The 16242-nt window shown below is 41.1% G+C and overlaps 2 protein-coding genes and 1 long non-coding RNA gene across 4 annotated transcripts; 1 reads left to right on the top strand and 2 right to left on the bottom strand.

Moving 5' to 3' along the window:
• Positions 1-1543: 1543 nt before the first annotated feature.
• LOC109528556 (calcitonin gene-related peptide type 1 receptor-like) lies at positions 1544-8838 on the bottom strand. Its single transcript, XM_019891335.1, has 13 exons — positions 8708-8838; positions 7252-7317; positions 7026-7170; positions 6834-6944; positions 5797-5909; positions 5640-5731; positions 4669-4795; positions 4444-4597; positions 4313-4373; positions 3989-4055; positions 3239-3457; positions 3088-3129; positions 1544-2947 (listed from the first exon to the last, which is right to left on the bottom strand). Exons 2-13 carry the CDS (start codon positions 7312-7314, stop codon positions 2741-2743), a joined length of 1401 nt encoding a protein of 466 aa, XP_019746894.1. The 5' UTR covers positions 7315-7317; positions 8708-8838; the 3' UTR covers positions 1544-2740.
• An 11-nt stretch (positions 8839-8849) lies between these two features.
• On the top strand, positions 8850-10253 carry LOC109528581 (uncharacterized). Of its 2 annotated transcripts, XR_002170703.1 has the most exons (3): positions 8850-8945; positions 9793-9896; positions 10225-10253. It is a non-coding gene; the product is annotated as an uncharacterized LOC109528581 (long non-coding RNA). The 2 variants fall into 2 exon arrangements; XR_002170702.1 differs by lacking the exon at positions 10225-10253 and having other exon boundaries at positions 9793-10017.
• Positions 10254-10600: 347 nt separating this feature from the next.
• Positions 10601-16003, bottom strand: fam171b (family with sequence similarity 171 member B). Its single transcript, XM_019891315.1, has 8 exons — positions 15596-16003; positions 15043-15276; positions 14851-14943; positions 14611-14763; positions 13548-13718; positions 13354-13467; positions 13177-13291; positions 10601-13099 (listed from the first exon to the last, which is right to left on the bottom strand). The coding sequence occupies exons 1-8, from the start codon at positions 15819-15821 to the stop codon at positions 11818-11820; spliced, it is 2388 nt and encodes a 795-aa protein (XP_019746874.1). The 5' UTR covers positions 15822-16003; the 3' UTR covers positions 10601-11817.
• Positions 16004-16242: the final 239 nt, after the last annotated feature.

Raw genomic sequence — 16242 nt, 5'->3', positions numbered from 1 at the left:
CCATTTTGACCACACATGATAATTACCTAAAGTAATGCGCCCGTGTGTGTGTGTGTGTGTGTGTGTGTGTGTGTGTGCATGTTAGATCAGGACCAGCCTCACACTTGAACATGATCATGTGATGCATGCCTCCACCCTTTGGACTCTGCCTTCAGGCTGTGGGGGTCTGAGAGGGCCGTGCGGACATCCTGTGTCCCCGCCCAGACAGGGTCGCTTCCACACATGCAGACCACATAGCTCACCCTTTAATTGCACGCCCTCCATACCTTCAAGTGTGGACAAGAACTCATTCTATTGTTCTCAAGAGTCATATGTTCCTGCACTCAAGTGTCTTCATCATGCCCAGAGCCAGATGTGTGAGTTGTGTGTGCTAGCTGGAAAAATTTCCAATGCACGACACCTCCCCTTCTTTCTCTTCAGTTTCATCGTGGTCATGTTTATATTTCTTCGACTCCTGATTAGTATCTTTTCTTGAGTGCCATTTCAACATCATCAGGTTATACAGGTATACATCAGTGACCCCTATCGGATCCCACCGTGGCCCATTTTGACCACACATGATAATTACCTAAAGTAATGCGCCCGTGTGTGTGTGTGTGTGTGTGTGTGTGTGTGTGTGTGTGTGTGTGTGTGTGTGTGTGTGTTTGCAAACTGATGTGTACATTTTGGTGGCATTTAGTCCATGCATCACAAAACATAATCCAGTTCATGCAGAGAATTTAAGGTGACTTGAAAGAATAACTTTGCATCTTGTGCATAAGGCACATAACGTGATATCTTCATTTATACAAACAAAACATCACTATCAGTTTGTCTTGGAGAGCATTATTAAGGAGAAATTGAAGTGAAATATACAGTATGCTTGCTTCAAAAATATAAATATAAGTAAAACAAATAGCAAGGATGTGAAAACAGAATTATTGCATGTGCCTGGTACTATGTCAGCTAATGTTTTTAGTGTGTTTTTATGACATATGTTGCTGTAAAAGTCTCTTGCTCCTGGGGGAAAAATAAGTTTAGGCAATAATTATTCCCATTTTATTTACTCAGATGATAGCAATTTTGGCTCAGCGGATGTGGAACTGAAGGCAGTAAACAATTGTTGGTCACGAGACGGAGGAAGTGTTTTCTGGCAAGCTTCAAAAGTTCTGTGCAAAAGTATTCTTAGAAATAGGAAGTCAATGATGCTTCAAGCAAAGGGGTAAATATGGGAGGGGTGGGCAATGGAGTGGGCATGAACAAATGGTAAACATCCTGCTTCTTGTGTGCACATTGTGGGTGAACTACGACATTAAAAGTCTGTCACAATGATTGCTTTTTCAGCTTGTCTGTATTAGGTTGCCAAATGATGCATTGGTAAGGTTTTCCTTTGGGCCTTCCTTTGTGTACAAATGCGGGATGAGAAGCAAATAGCAAACATGACATCACTTTGCCTGGAAGTTGCAGCCGAGTTCTTGGGTCATAAAGAAAATCCCATCTTTTCTTTTACGTGTCAGAGAAACATTTTCTTTCTTTTTAAATGGCAGCAAAACAGTAACAGCAGTTTAGCATTACACAGCCAACTTTATTTACAGCCACATTAAAATTGCTTTCTATTCAATGTTAATATTTATTACAAACCAGTCACACATAATGGCTGATGAAGAATAATAGCAAACATCAGCATTATTTTCAGTTAAATCAGGTTATTATTCAGAGTTCTGCAGATGGATGTGCAACTATAGTAAGTACTGTACAGTTATCCAGTGGAGGCTAACAGATAGTCAGCCAGTGTTTTAGAAGGCTGAAACCTGCAGCGCCTCAAAAGCTCACATCCCCAAACTTACGAGTTCCAATATGCAAATTGTATGTCAAGATAAGTGTCATTTACTGTATGCACAATATGATTGCCATTACTTCATCATCTCTTCTCCAGCATTCTGGAATAAGAACAACACGAACCTCAGTATTTTTGAAGCAAACACAAAGGAAAAGGAGTTATAAATTAAGAAAACAATAACAACTGAGACAAAACATGCCATACTCAAAATAGAGAAAAGAAGAGGAAATGTAAAATGTGACTACAACGCCACATTGTGCAACACAGAAACTACACACAAGAAGTTGGGACTATTTCGTCTTTCGCCTGAAATGTTTGCAGGTGCACTTTTGGACGTGCACATGCAACTTTTCAATGTTTCCGTACTTTTTTGAACAATTTGCTGTTCTCTAATAACCAGAAGGATACCACAGAGACATAGAGACACTGGAAGAGTCACAGAAAGGCACAGCAGTGGACAACCTTGGAAACATATTGATCTCTTCATTGATAAATCAACACCTGCTGTCAATTTTGGTAATAAGCTCCTTGTGAAAAACGTACTGAAACACTGAACAATTTGACTTTTGCATTTAAAACTTGACAGACGGTCAAAAGGTTGTAGTGCATTTCAGGTTCATTGTGAAATTTCACCTGAAAAGCTCATACCGCAATTTTTTTCAAAGTCGTGTTTATTGGCCAATGTTGTTAAAATTTGCAACTCTTTTATTCAACTGAGTGGCTTCATTCGGCCTTCATGCCTAAAAACACCCAGTTCATCCACTAGATGTGAAAAAGACGTTACAGTTTAGCTTGGTGAGCAGCCTATTTACATTCTATGCACCGAAAGGTTTTGTAACAGAAAAAGGTGTTAAAAAAATGTTCTCAGTTCCTTGCCGTCTCTTTGAGCATCTGAGTGCCTCCTGCGAAAAAAAGTTCATTTCACACAAACGGGCTGTCAGATCGGAATATGTCTGAATAGCTTTTGCCGTTGGTGTGCTCGGTGTGACTTTCAATGCTGTAGCAGCGGTGGACCTCGGTGAGCGACGACGCCACGAAGGAGGCCGAGCGGAAAAGGTCGGCGTTGGCAAATGTGCCGGCAAACTGCATCCGCTGCTGATTCCAGTGTCTCCGCAGAACACTTTGAACCTTATGGGAGGGCGGAGTCACAAGTCAACATTGGAAAACATTACATTAGGCAGATATAGGGTTGCCACCCAGAAGTAAATGTGGTGTTGTGAAATGTCATCTGTGGCAAGTCAATAGCCTCCAAGTCAGGTGTGGCTTACCTCCCCATTAAAGAAGCAGAATATGGTGGACACTAGTAGACCCTGAAAGCGTGAAAAAGAGTGTCTTTAGTAGGACATAAAATTATACAAATTCTGCTCGTGTTGGGATGCAGACCACTGCTGGATTTTTCGATGCTGAATCAGCACTCACTTGGTAGTGCATGAGGATCTCCATGATGTAGAGATAGATCTCAGACACCCAGTGCTCTTGCGGCTTGTAGGGAAGCAGCACAAACTGAATGCCAAGAAGCGGAATGAGGATGAGTGTGGCTCTCACCGCCCGCATGTACAGACTGGACTCAGCTTGATGGGTTACTCGCAGCTTGGTGATGAGAACCCGTACAATGTTCAGCAGAAAGAAGAGATTCACCTGAAAGCAGATAGATAGATAGATAGATAGATAGATAGATAGATAGATAGATAAATAGATAGATAGATAGATAGATAGATAGATAGATAGATAGATAGATAGATAGACAGACAGACTTGAGGCCGACTTCACTTCTGGAGGCAACTTATTCCATTTGCAGCATAACAACTAAATGCTGCTTCACCATGTTTGCTTTGAGCTCTGGGTCTCCACTATTTGACCTGAGGCTGTAGACCTCACGGCCCTACTGGGTTTATATTCCATTAGCATTTCTTTAATGTTTTTATGACCTAAACCAGTCAGTGATTTTTAGAACAGTAGCAGAATTTTTAAATCTATTCTACAGCTAACTGGGAGCCGGTGTAAAACCTTTAGGACTGGAGATTCTGAACTCTTTCTTATTTACAGAAACCAAGCCGCAACATTCTGAATGAACTGCAGCTGTTTGATGCTCTTTCGACGGGGGCCAGTCAGAAGACCATTACAAGAATCATATAGACAGACTGACAAATGTCGGGTTTTGACACTTACTACCAATGCAGCACAGATAGGCCCATGGATGATGTACAGCAAGGACGTATCGGAGCTGACCCAGCACCTGCCAAAACAAAACCTCATTCAAAGATGGCATGAAAGCAACAAGTTTCCAAACTATTAGACGCTACTTTCTTGGCATGCTTTGAAACCTGTGTTAATATACACAGGTTTTTGTTAATCTCGTTACATTAAAAAATATTTTATATAAAATTCTGGCCTGTATTTATTTATTTTTTTATTTCAGAGGCTGTGTTTTATATTCAGGTGCACTCAGTAGTCTGGAAATTAGGATTATATTTTAGGTTTTAAAAAACCCACTTGTCATTGTAGTAGCATTGGCGTGCTATGGAATGTAACACTGCTGGCACCAGTGGGAAACCTGTAGGGTCGAAAACACGTGTTACATGTCTGCATAAAACTTGAACAAGATTCTTGCACTCCACGCTCACCCCAGCCAAGGAGATAATACCACAAGAGATGCTGCTTCTCGGCAAACACGGCCACCACAATCAGAGTGTGCAGGTAGATGCCCTCACACAGCATCCAGAAGTAGTTGCAACTCAGCAGGTAGAGATGAATGAACATGAGTAGCTTGCAGCTCGCCTATCAGCGGGACAATAAGAACATGACAAAGACTCCATGGCCTCTTCCTGGACAGAGAGCAACTCACTTACTGAGTCGTTGTACGTGTGCCCTTGTTTCTTGGCCACCTTTGTCAGCCACACAACTGTGATGATTGAGTTCAGAACGAAGGAGACAAAAAGGTTCTTGTGCAGCGTGATCCTTTGACAGCTCAGACTCCTGCAGGGGAAAGTTCATGGAGAGATTCTGCTTACAGTCCAATTTACACCACAGGCCCATTTCATCTTTCAAGTAATCCAGGCAACTGTTTTACACAATGTCTGCTTTGCATTGATGACATTTATCTTATTTGAGACACTAGCTAACAGGAAATTCTAATTGCCGGTATGGATATTCTGATATATATATGTATTGAACAAATTTTATAGAATTTTTTTTCTGAAAGATCAACTCACTCAAAATGTTCACATTGTTGAGAGACTATGTTTGTCCTCCATATCATTCGAAATCCACAAAAAAATATTATACCTACTCACGTTGTAGCATAGGGCAGTGTAAGACCCAGTGTAAGTGGTGATTGGTGATATTACCATATCGACCCTTATATAAATACAAAATATTTTTTAAAATTATGGAATAAACATGCACATATGTAAGGGTTGACTGTCGTTCTGTGGTAATATCACAAATCACCACTTACACTGGGTCTTTCTTACCTTGCCCTATGCTACAATGTGAGAAGGCAAAATATTTTTTTGTGGATTTCAAATGATATGGAGGACAAATATAGTCTCTCAGCAATGTGAACATTTTGAGTGAGTTGATCTTTCAGAAATAAAAATATATATAAAATTTGTTCAAAGACTTAATATTGTTTTTTTTTTTTTCTCAGTAGTTTTGTGCCATCCTTGAATGGTAAATTTAATGCAGCCAAGCCTTTAAGACTGAAAAAAATGTGGGATAAAATTATTTTGTTGTTTGCATCAAAACCTTGGTTTTTGGGGTAGGATATTGGATCTTTTACATATTCACTGAAATATTTGTATTTTCAGCATGTACTTACTTAAAATGGAAGAATATTCCCAGTGAGATGATCAGTGAGACCAGCGACAGCCCATGACCAATCATGACCAGGTAGAAGTGCGTCATCGCCACCTGGGAAAAGGGCAACAATTCACAACAGAACTTTCCAGACATTTGACATTACATTTTTTTCTCACTGTGCCATGATGTGTTGTATTGGCTTGGCAGTTGGTAAAGTTTGTCCATGTCCGGTTGCTCTCCGGGTGACGCCACCAATCGCCTGTTTCCGTACAAACTTTGGATGCTAGCGCTGATGGCAAAATTCAGAGTTGAAGAGAGACTCAAACATTCACATCAAGGACGTCTTACCATTGAACCTTTCACACAAAACATCAAAAGTTATCAGAATCACAATGTGCAAACCTCAACTGGGGAATCACATTTGATAAATTTAAGGGAACGTATAATTCAAAATAGACTTTTTAATTACTTGTCTATAGGGTAGGAGATATGAACCGCATTGAACAAACCCTTGAGAGACACCATGGAAAAATAGTCATCTGGGAAGAAAAGAGAGCTGAGATGAAAAAAAAATGGTAATCAAGTTATTTCTTATCAGTTTCATTATATTTCTTTTTTTTCCTTTTTTTGTTTTCTTCAATGTTAATAACGATACAATGGTTTGCAGAGGATTACTTAGATCAATTTTATAGACAAATGATAGTATTTATAGAGTTGGGGGGGCAAAAATATTTTCTTCTTTCTGGGTGGGTGTAACAGAAATTAATCAAGAAGCACTATTTTAGTGGGATACTTTCCCTGAATATTTAGATTTTAAAAAAAGTAAAGCAGTATTTTATTCTTATTTGTTTTTGAGCTTCAAAAAGGGCAGGAATCGGCCAAACACTCAGAAGCACAGTAAAAAAGTGTATCTATTCTGCAAGACGAAAAATTGTTTGCCTTGTTTTTTTACAACACGAGATACAAATCACCTAAAATATACAGAAAAAAAGAAAATTAGTCAATCAGTTAATAATAAATATTTTGGTTGAATTTTCAAATGTACAACTTCAGGGCCAGGGATGTTCAAGAAGTCCCACTGTATTTCCATCAGCCCTTCAAAGGACTATTTATATACGTAATATTGTTACTCAAAGTATTTGTTGTGTCCCCTCATCTATACATTGTAGTATCAAACTTGACCAAGGAAATTGCAAATAAGCAAAAATATTACCATAAGTGTCAAAGTCTTTATAATAGTCAGGGCAGCTTTGCTCTGTTATGAGTCCTGCTTCGGTCTCATCCCAGCACAACCAACCATCCCATGTCATGTTGCAAACAGGTCCTGCAGGCAAAATATAGAAATAATCACTTTTGCCTCTTTGGCCTTGCTGATGTTCTGCAAAATCAACATCATCATGCTCACCCATCGTTTGTGTTCTGCGATGATTGTCTCCTCTCACCATCCGCTGGAAACACTTATACTGGGCCATGGCGATTGTTGCCGGATGTTCCCCGTAATGGTTCAAATGTTCCTGATTGGCTTCTTCAGGACTTTCAGCCACGAGCAGCTGACACAATTGAAGCACAACATTCCTGATTATAACTGTTATTCAAGGAGAGAGACCCGCTTTTGTGTGGATCTTTACTACCTTGCAGAGGGAGCACATCACCAGGAGAATCATGAAGCTCTCCATTTGTAATGTCGGATCCATTTTCTGGGGAAGATGAGCAATTTTTTTTGAAGTAAAAAAAAAAAAATTCTTGGTGCTAAAATGGGCAGGTATGGAATTAGGTTTAAATCAAGTGCTGCTGGGTGTGTCGTAGTCTGTTTTAAAAGGTTTCCTGTACTGTATTTTAGTGCAGTTGCAACGTTTTGCGTTCTGTCGTCCTTTGAAGCAGAGTACAATATCTTACATAATTTTTTATTGGACTGACACTTCACACATTCAAATTACCGCGATCAAGCAGAAGACTGTGATTTAACTTTTGGTATGGCTGTAACATTTTGCAATAGCTCACATCTGGTTTCCGTTTCTTTCTGTTACTTCCTGATCCGAAAGCTGACTCCAAATTAGATTGACCTGAAGTACACATTTGCCATGTTTTTTGACCTTTGCTGTTCTGCCATGCAGTACATTGAAACCATTCAAAGTTTTTGTAGGGCCCCTCTCAACAATATGCAACTTCCACAGTATTCCTTCGTTAAACCGATTTCTTGAGATTTTGACTTCCTATTTATGTACTTATTTATTTTATATGAGCGAGTGATTTTTGTCTTAGTTCTATGACCGTGTTTTCTGTTTGTGTTTCAAAGAACCTGCAGAATGAATAGACAGTTCATGGGAAAAAAACCCAGAGTGAAATATCCTGGATGCCTATTTCGTGGGGTGCATTCGGTAGAGGTTTGGTTTTGGATATGTGATGTGCTTCGGGCAAGGGGTTGGAAGGTGGGTGATTTGCTCTTTGAGTGGTAGTTTGTGTTGTGTATATTTGTGTTCATTTTGTGTATCTTGTGAGTCAACAGGGTTGATTATTAATATATTATCATAAAAGTGATCGGTTGTGCCATCAAAGCACACAAAAAATGCTGCTCTCTTCTGTGCTATGTGTAATGGCAGGATTCCTTGTTTAGCACTTCAGATTCAGCCTCTCTTTACCCTTGGCCTCCACAATTTCCTTCCTTCTTGCGTAGTGAAGCCTACGTATTGAGCAAGTTTAGCCAAATGAATGTCGATGCAGCTGGATGTGTTAATTTACTTCCTGGCGATACTGTGTTACTGACCCCAACATCTGTATTAACTCTTTGTGTTCATGTGAGGTGTGCCTCCCTAAACATTAACTGCAGTTTGACAGTATATTGTAATTTTTCCTCAAACTATATTAATACAAAGCAAAGGCAAATACATAAATATTGTTTTATATATATTTAATCGACGTGACATCTTGAATCTTTCATCGTCCTACATTCAGGTCCATGTAAATTCATTCCGCTGAAGTCAGTTAAACAAGCATGCGATGTTTCCAGCATTATAAGCACATTGCATGTGTGCACATTGGTTAAAATGATCATGTCAATGTGGGATGGAAGCATAAACAAGAGCTTACCTTTGCAGATGACTGGGGTATTTTGAAGACTAATCCCTTGATTTGTCTTTTCTTGTCATTGAACTAAAAAGATTCAAGCTGTGCTCACGAGGAGTCCGTGTGTCTGCTGTGTTCCCCTCCCCAGTCTGAAGCAACACTGAGCTGTCCTGATAAGAACACTTTTGGATGACATCATGTGTTCGTCTTCCATGGAGGCATAAAGGGACATCCCTGGAAAGGAGATGACAACACTATACAGGTACACACACACCCCCACACACACACACACACACACACACACACACACACACACACACACACACACACACACACACACACACAAACACACACACATACGTATACACACACAGAGTATATGTATACGTATATAATAATCTAAATGTCTATACAAACTAATGTCAACTTTACTTTTGAATCGGATCCACATTTTAAAAGATTTGGTGACACACCGAATGTTAATTTTAGCAATAGTATTGGAACAGATAGAATTACGGTAGATTAAAGTTAATAAGAGGTTCTAGTTACAGGAGTTGCATATGGTTTGCTTGCAATAACTGCATTAAGCTCGTGATCCGCTGACAACAGTAACAGATAAAATGCATGCTCTATAGGATTTAAGTCTTGAGACTGACTTTCCCAGTCTCGGGCCCGACTTCCACTTTTTGCCCCGATGAACTTTGTAAATGCTTTGGCTCATTCATTTGCTGCCTGATGAACAATTTCCGACACGGTTTGGTTTCATCTTTCTTGAAAATTGACTTTTGTAATGCTTTTTTGTTAGCCATTTATTGTATGAAATTAGTGTAGAAAGAACACCAATTTAGTAGGAGACTCACACCAACTTGGCTTAAATGAAAGATGTGTGTTTCAATGATAAGTTGCTATCTTGTGGTCAGATGTGGATGTAAACACCTGGAAATACAACCTGGAATGATGACATTTTGCCTCATAGTCATTGTTTGATGTCAAATGCAAATATTTGCAGTTTGCAGTTAAAACAATGGTTAAAATGTTGTTCACGGACGTTATTTACATTGGTAAACACTGCCCCCTCCTGTCCAAATGTGCAATTTTGTCCCCAACAGTGAACTTCCAAACTCCACGCAGGAAGGCCGGAGCCCAGATTCGAAGCCATGAACCTGACCTGTGAGGCAGATCCGCCAGGCTGTCTGATCCATTTGACCAACAGGTGCATGTTATGATCATGTGGCAATTATATGTGATTCATTTATTGCTTTTTAAGGTGGCAACAGAAAAATTATTTCGGCAATTTTCAATATTTACTTCATAAAGGTGGAATTAAAATCCAATGTTTTTTTTTTTCATTTACTCTTACCCAACATCACATACCATGTCTGTTCACATCTGCAACCAATAAACACCCCCTTTTGATAGAAAGGCAATCCAAAAACACTTTGTACATGAAGAGAAAAACATGTACCGATACATTTATTCATTTATTGTGTATACACTCACTATGGAATTGATAAGCAAAATGATCCTTGTCAATTGTACAGACACTCCTGTTGACATCTGGAGATCCCGAATATTCCAAATTATTTTCCCAATTCAAAGCAAAAACCAATCAAACGACCCACAGGACGAGAAATGACCCTCACCTTGAATCTGAGACCTTGAGTCAAGCCGCTACATGCTCGGTGGCTGGCATTGTCTGCCAGAAGATGGTCCAGGTCCAGGATGTGTGCCCTGTCGGGAAGAGCAGTGTGCTACGGCTCAATGGGTAGGGGGTTACTATATTGTTTGGGGAAAAACGTAAAGGGCTCCCATGGCCAGCACAACCAGCAGTTGACATCAAATGAAGATTATGAATGTGGATCAACATCACAGATTTTTTTTTCTTGGAAGTCTTTGTGATAAAGGGTCAGCCAAAGATTCAAAACAAATGTGTTTAATACTTTAAAGCACATAAAATGAACACATAGTGATTGGGAAGAAATGTGGCATGACTGACAAAGCATTACAAATACATTCAGCAATTTAAAGAAATTACTTGAAGTGAATGTTGTTGTTTTGTTTATTTTTTGTTTTTTTTTATAAGCCTGCTGACTCATTAAGTGCTCATATTGTTGCTACATTTAAAAGAAACATCTATCTATTTTCTCTTCATTTCTAAGAAACTCCAAAACAATGAATGCAAGATTTTTAACCAAATTAAGTGTAGAAATAGAAGAAAATTGCACAACCAACATCACAGTCACATAACGGAAGCGATTTGACTATATACACACGCAAATGCATGACAACTGAAACCAAGCCTGAATCCATCATGGAAGACTACATTTGGCAAAACTGCTCAGCTTTAAACATCAATTTTGCTGCTAATATTTCTGGATTTGGCATTGTGCATGAACATGAATATTCTGTGTTGGACAGAGCGATGGTTGCTTGAGTCCCATTATTTACACAATGAATAAAGACAAAAGAACATGATCAAGCGATTCTCCAAGGCACAAAATGTAATTTCAAAAGTAACATACACAATATATGAAAAGAAGTGCTGCTGTGATGAGGTTGAAAATGATCACTAGGATGAATAATGCTTACAATCCTAAACTACAACATTTGTACTATAGTGAGAATAATTTCTCATTAAAAAAAAAACTCAACCAAAAAACAGTTAACATTTTTTTTCATGCACATCAAAAAAAAGGCAGTTGAGTTTTACAAATTCCATTACCTTAACAGAAAGCCATCTCAATTCGATTCTCAGTATCATTTCGTAAGGTTTTTCTTTCAAAGTGTGCGGGCGGGGGGGATAAGCCAAATGTGGGCGCTGTGGGTTGATGGTGAGGGTAAGTGCACTGTTGCCCTGTGTTATGTCCATCCTGCAGACTCACCAGCATTAACTCCATCTTACTTCACTGTTGGAGGCAGAAAGAAGGCACTCTTACTGCTTGGACTGTGGGACATGAACATCCACAAGAGGAATGTTGCTGGTGATCTTCAAAATGTGTTTGCAGGTACTTGATGCTTCAGCAGACCATTTCTGCAATCTTTGGCAAAGTTGTACAATCACAGAGTTCGACAACAACATTGCCTAGAAGAGGAAAAGCAAGCGGCCGGTTCCTGGACAAAGGAACTTGCTTCAACTATTTTCGCTTGGTCAGAGGTCGCCCCTCTCGAACGTGCTTGGTATTTCTTTTCTCCGATTTCACCTTCTCCTTGCACTTCCTCAGGCGGCGTGGTGGGGGTGTCTCTCTGAGCTCACTGTCTTCCTGAGTGCTGGATGTGTCCATCCCGTCTTGCTCCTCGGGAATGTTGGGAATAGTTCCGCTGCTTCCGTCTAGAATGTTCCTGAGGGAGGGGTCCTCTGGAGTGCCAGTGGCCGTAGTGCCACTCTCGCTGCTACTCAGATCCTGCTCTTCGCCATACCTTCCGCTTCTGCTGTGCTGCGGAAGCGAGGAAGCCCTGATTGATGTCCTTTCCCGTCGCACCTCACGGATGTTCTGCTGAGGCTCGTTCATGTCCACCCCGGAGTCCAGGCTGGTGTCGTTGCTGCTGGTAGGGCGGTGGCGGCTGTGGAGCTCAATGATGGAGTGGCGCACTTGAGCGGCCGGTTTCCCGTCCAGGGAGACGAACCAGGCCCTGGGGTGGGAAGACGAAGACTTGCCCTTGGTCAATTCCAACAGAGTGCGCTCGGAGATCCCTTGCAGCTCGCTCGATATGCCGTGACCGCTGCTAAAGCCTTCCATCCCGGCTGCCTCATTGAGAGTCCCTGGCACTGAGACAGAGGACTCAAGGAGGTTACTGTAGCGGCCCCATACAGCTGGAGGGCCTTGGCTTGGTGGAGGAGTTTCGAGAGGCTGGGGCTCATCTTGATGGCTATGCTGTTGGCTGCTTTGGACTTTGCCAAGCGTCTGTGTGTAGCTGTCTTTACTTGGTGCTTCTGAGTGAGAGTCAAACTCATTTCCATTACGGGGGAATGTGGCAGACTTACAGCCGGCTTTCTGTGGCTCTTGGCTGCTGAAAAGATCTGGTGCCTGAATGATGGCCACTGGATGGTTGTAGATATGAACCAGTTTGTCCGGAAAGAAGCTATCAATATTTAAGTTGCTGCGCTCCATAAGTTGAGATACCTCCTCGTTGTTGATGTAGTGAGTGAGCACTTGGGGAATTTTGATATGATCAGCAGAAATATTCTCATATAGGGGAGCTGTTACTTGACTAGCTGGGTCTTCCACATAGATGTTGTAGTTGGCTTTGTGCCTTGGGGTGGACAAAGGGTCACACTGGACGTGACAGGAAGCCAGGATATTCTCACCTGAGCGAAAGAGCAGACCCTCCTCCATGTGCATGGAGGTAGTTTGGTCTTTCTTCACCACTGTGAGTTTGGAAAAACGGGCTCGTCTGCCCTTGGGCTCTCGCTGGGAACTTGGAGAGAAAATTTTAAATTGATTATTGTCAGAAATAAGCTTGTGATATCAAATGAAATGCATGACAGTTCCTACCCGCATTGACACAAGAGCAAAGACAGGAATCCGATCATGACTACAAGAGTTCCTGCCAGTATTCCCACCAACAGGAGGGTGTGATAGGAAAGGAAATCCAAAGAGCTTCCATGATCTGACACATTAAAACTGACAATTAATACAGTATCATCACAGAAATTATGCATGCATATTCACCGTTTGAAGGCAAGGGGGCAGCGATCCAGTATCCCAAGTGAGAAGCGGTGTACGTCCAAAACAGCTCCTTATCAAGGGTCTGCACTATTCCCAGGCCCTGATTCTCCCAGGCACCTTTAAGCAGAGTCATTCATTCCAGAGACATGTCATTTTTTTATAAGCCTACCCCATTCAGCTTTAAATATGACTCCGACCTGTCTGTAGGTTGAAAGACCAGGCTGGTATGGTGTCAGAGGCTCGGAGGCGGGTGCCGCTCCCCAGAGGCACGCTGAACTGGATGGGTCCTTGAACCTGGAGCTCCTGGCCTCCCGCATAGAGCCGGACACTGACTGCTGCCACTGGCTTCAACCCAATGCTTCTAAAAACTGCACAATCAAGCAGTCATAATATAATGGAGTACAAATACTTTGTTACTGTGCTAAAGTAGAAATTTCACGTATTTGTACTTTATTTACATTTTTCGCAACTTCCACCAATTTTACTCCTCCACTTTCACTAAATAAAACTTGTACTTTTATAGCGACACATTTCCACGAACCATCTTCCTTTTTTGTTACAGCTAAATTAAAAAAAACAAGAAATTGTTCAGTGGCACTTGCAATTTAATGAGGATAACATGACACACTTGTGGTCGCATAGATAGAAGTGCTTTTTGAACACTGGTGACAGAAATATTGTCTTTCACAAACTCAAAGCGAAGAAGCACATTGAGGTAGATTAAATTCATTGATATCAATCCCCAAAAATTGAAACATCAGTATTCCTAGATTTATGATGTGTCTGTTTAAAAAAGCCAGATCATTAACGTTTGCGAACTACCTTTGATCGTGAGACAACATACACATATTTTTAACTAAGCTGGAAATAAACGTAAAAAAAAAAAAATCAATAGAAATAATGAAAAACAATCAAAATTCTAAATAATCCCTTTTTAATTTTATTAACTTATACTGCACTTAATTTTATACTTCCAACACCTATATGTACTTTTATTATCTATGTTTAATTTCAGGGGTACTTTTGATACATACTAGTACAGCAAATGACAAATATTTTAAGACTTTTACTCCAATAATTTTCTATAAGGTGACTTTTACTTCTATCAAAGTTATTTTCTGAAAATATATTTACACTTTTACCAATGTATCACTTTCAGGTACTTCATACACGACTGCAAACAAGCAAATGTTGATGTCCAAGTAATTTGATGGTCACATGAATGTGATTGCTTTTAATCTATGTTTACTTGGGGCTCACCTGATGTGTTGACAATAATGCCTGGAGTGCAGCTGTCACACTCCTTCCCTAACTGTGGCACAGTCAGGTAAGGTGTTAATGATGACATGTTGCTCTTGTCAGGTAGTGTGAGCAGGTTTTTGGGAATCTTTATCTTTGATTGAGAGGCACTGTCTGCAAAAATCAGACAGGAAAAAAAAATCCAGAATGATATTGTTGTGACAACATTAAATTTGAAATTTATGTTGCATCCAAACACACCAGGTAACTTGGATGTGATGAGCACTGTGTCTTCAAATAGCCAGATATTTCCTTGCCTCTGAGGCAGCAGCAGCAACGTCACAGCAGAGAAGACTGCAAAGAGATGGCCATGAAGTTTATCATGATTTTTCCCTGCTAACAATATTGATGAAAATCAAAGAGGAATGGAAAATTCCAGCAGAAACGACTCACTGGGTTTCTTCGTCATGCTCCAAGGCAGTGGGCTGGGGACGTAACCCTCCATGCTGGCCACCAGGGTCAGACTCAGCCAGGGGCTGTACGGCACCCAAAGCAGAGCTTCACCCTTCTCCCCTGTCCATGTGGAGCTGCTCAAAGTATGGTTCACATAAATCCCAATTGAGGCCCCTGGCAAGAGCTGACGTGTCGCCATGTCTCTCACCAGAACCTTTAGGGCAAACCGGGGCTCTAGAATTCACAGAAGAGTTTTACTTAACTAATTCACGGGAGGCCCCCTCCACATCCCACCACAGTCCTGCCTACTGTGTTTTTTTTTTTTTTGCTGACACACACTTCCATATCTGCAGAGCAACATGGGATGACAATATGACCTCAACGTAGCACCTAAACTGATTCTTGTATTCTAATCCCATTACATTCATGTAAATGAGGGCTTTCATATCACTTAATGCAGATGCACTACAGGCAGTGGTGTGCCAGCAAAAGCAACAAAAAATATATTGTTATTATATGCGATTCGGCAACAATGAGCGGCTCAGATGTTCACCTTCAGTAAAAGCAGGTGCTCCGAGAAACACCCCCGTAGGACTCGGCGTGGTGCTGGCGTTCTCGCCATTGTCCCCGGGCAAAATGAGCTGAAGGCCGCCGCCCTCATTCGCGGCTCCAACTGGCGCATCAGAAGAAATCAGAAGCAAGGAGCGTGTAAATAACAACAGCAGCAGTGGCGGTGGCGGCGCCAGTAATGGAGTCAGGCGGCGTTCGGCATTGGGCATGGCTCACTATTTATCTTTATAGACATAACGTCTCGCTAAGGTAGCGAGGAGAACGCAGCGAAAAGACGAGGATGTGGTGAGCTTGGCCTCGAACTGATCAAGGAACAAACGCGGGGTTGGAGGATGCGCTGGTGCTGAGGCTGGGCGTGTGCAGTCCAATAGATCGCCTGTCAAAAAAGGACGTATCACTCAAGCGCTGCAAACGACACAGGAGTTCAACTTTCAATCCCTTTCACTCTTGACCACTTTTCACACTGTGCACCGTTTTATGACTCTTTTCGAAGAAAACATATGGGGAAAAGAGCTATATGTTACGGGGGGAAAAGAAAAATCAACGACAGTATAAGAGTAAGGGGTCTTCTTTCTCACTTATCTTTGCAGAGGAAATGCTCTGACGTCATTCGGCTTTTGTGCAGTGTAA

The sequence above is a fragment of the Hippocampus comes genome, unplaced genomic scaffold (genome assembly GCF_001891065.2).
Source record: "Hippocampus comes isolate QL1 unplaced genomic scaffold, H_comes_QL1_v1.1 scaffold174, whole genome shotgun sequence".
Taxonomy (NCBI): Eukaryota; Metazoa; Chordata; class Actinopteri; order Syngnathiformes; family Syngnathidae; genus Hippocampus; species Hippocampus comes.
This window is presented reverse-complemented; position numbering and strand designations above follow the sequence as displayed.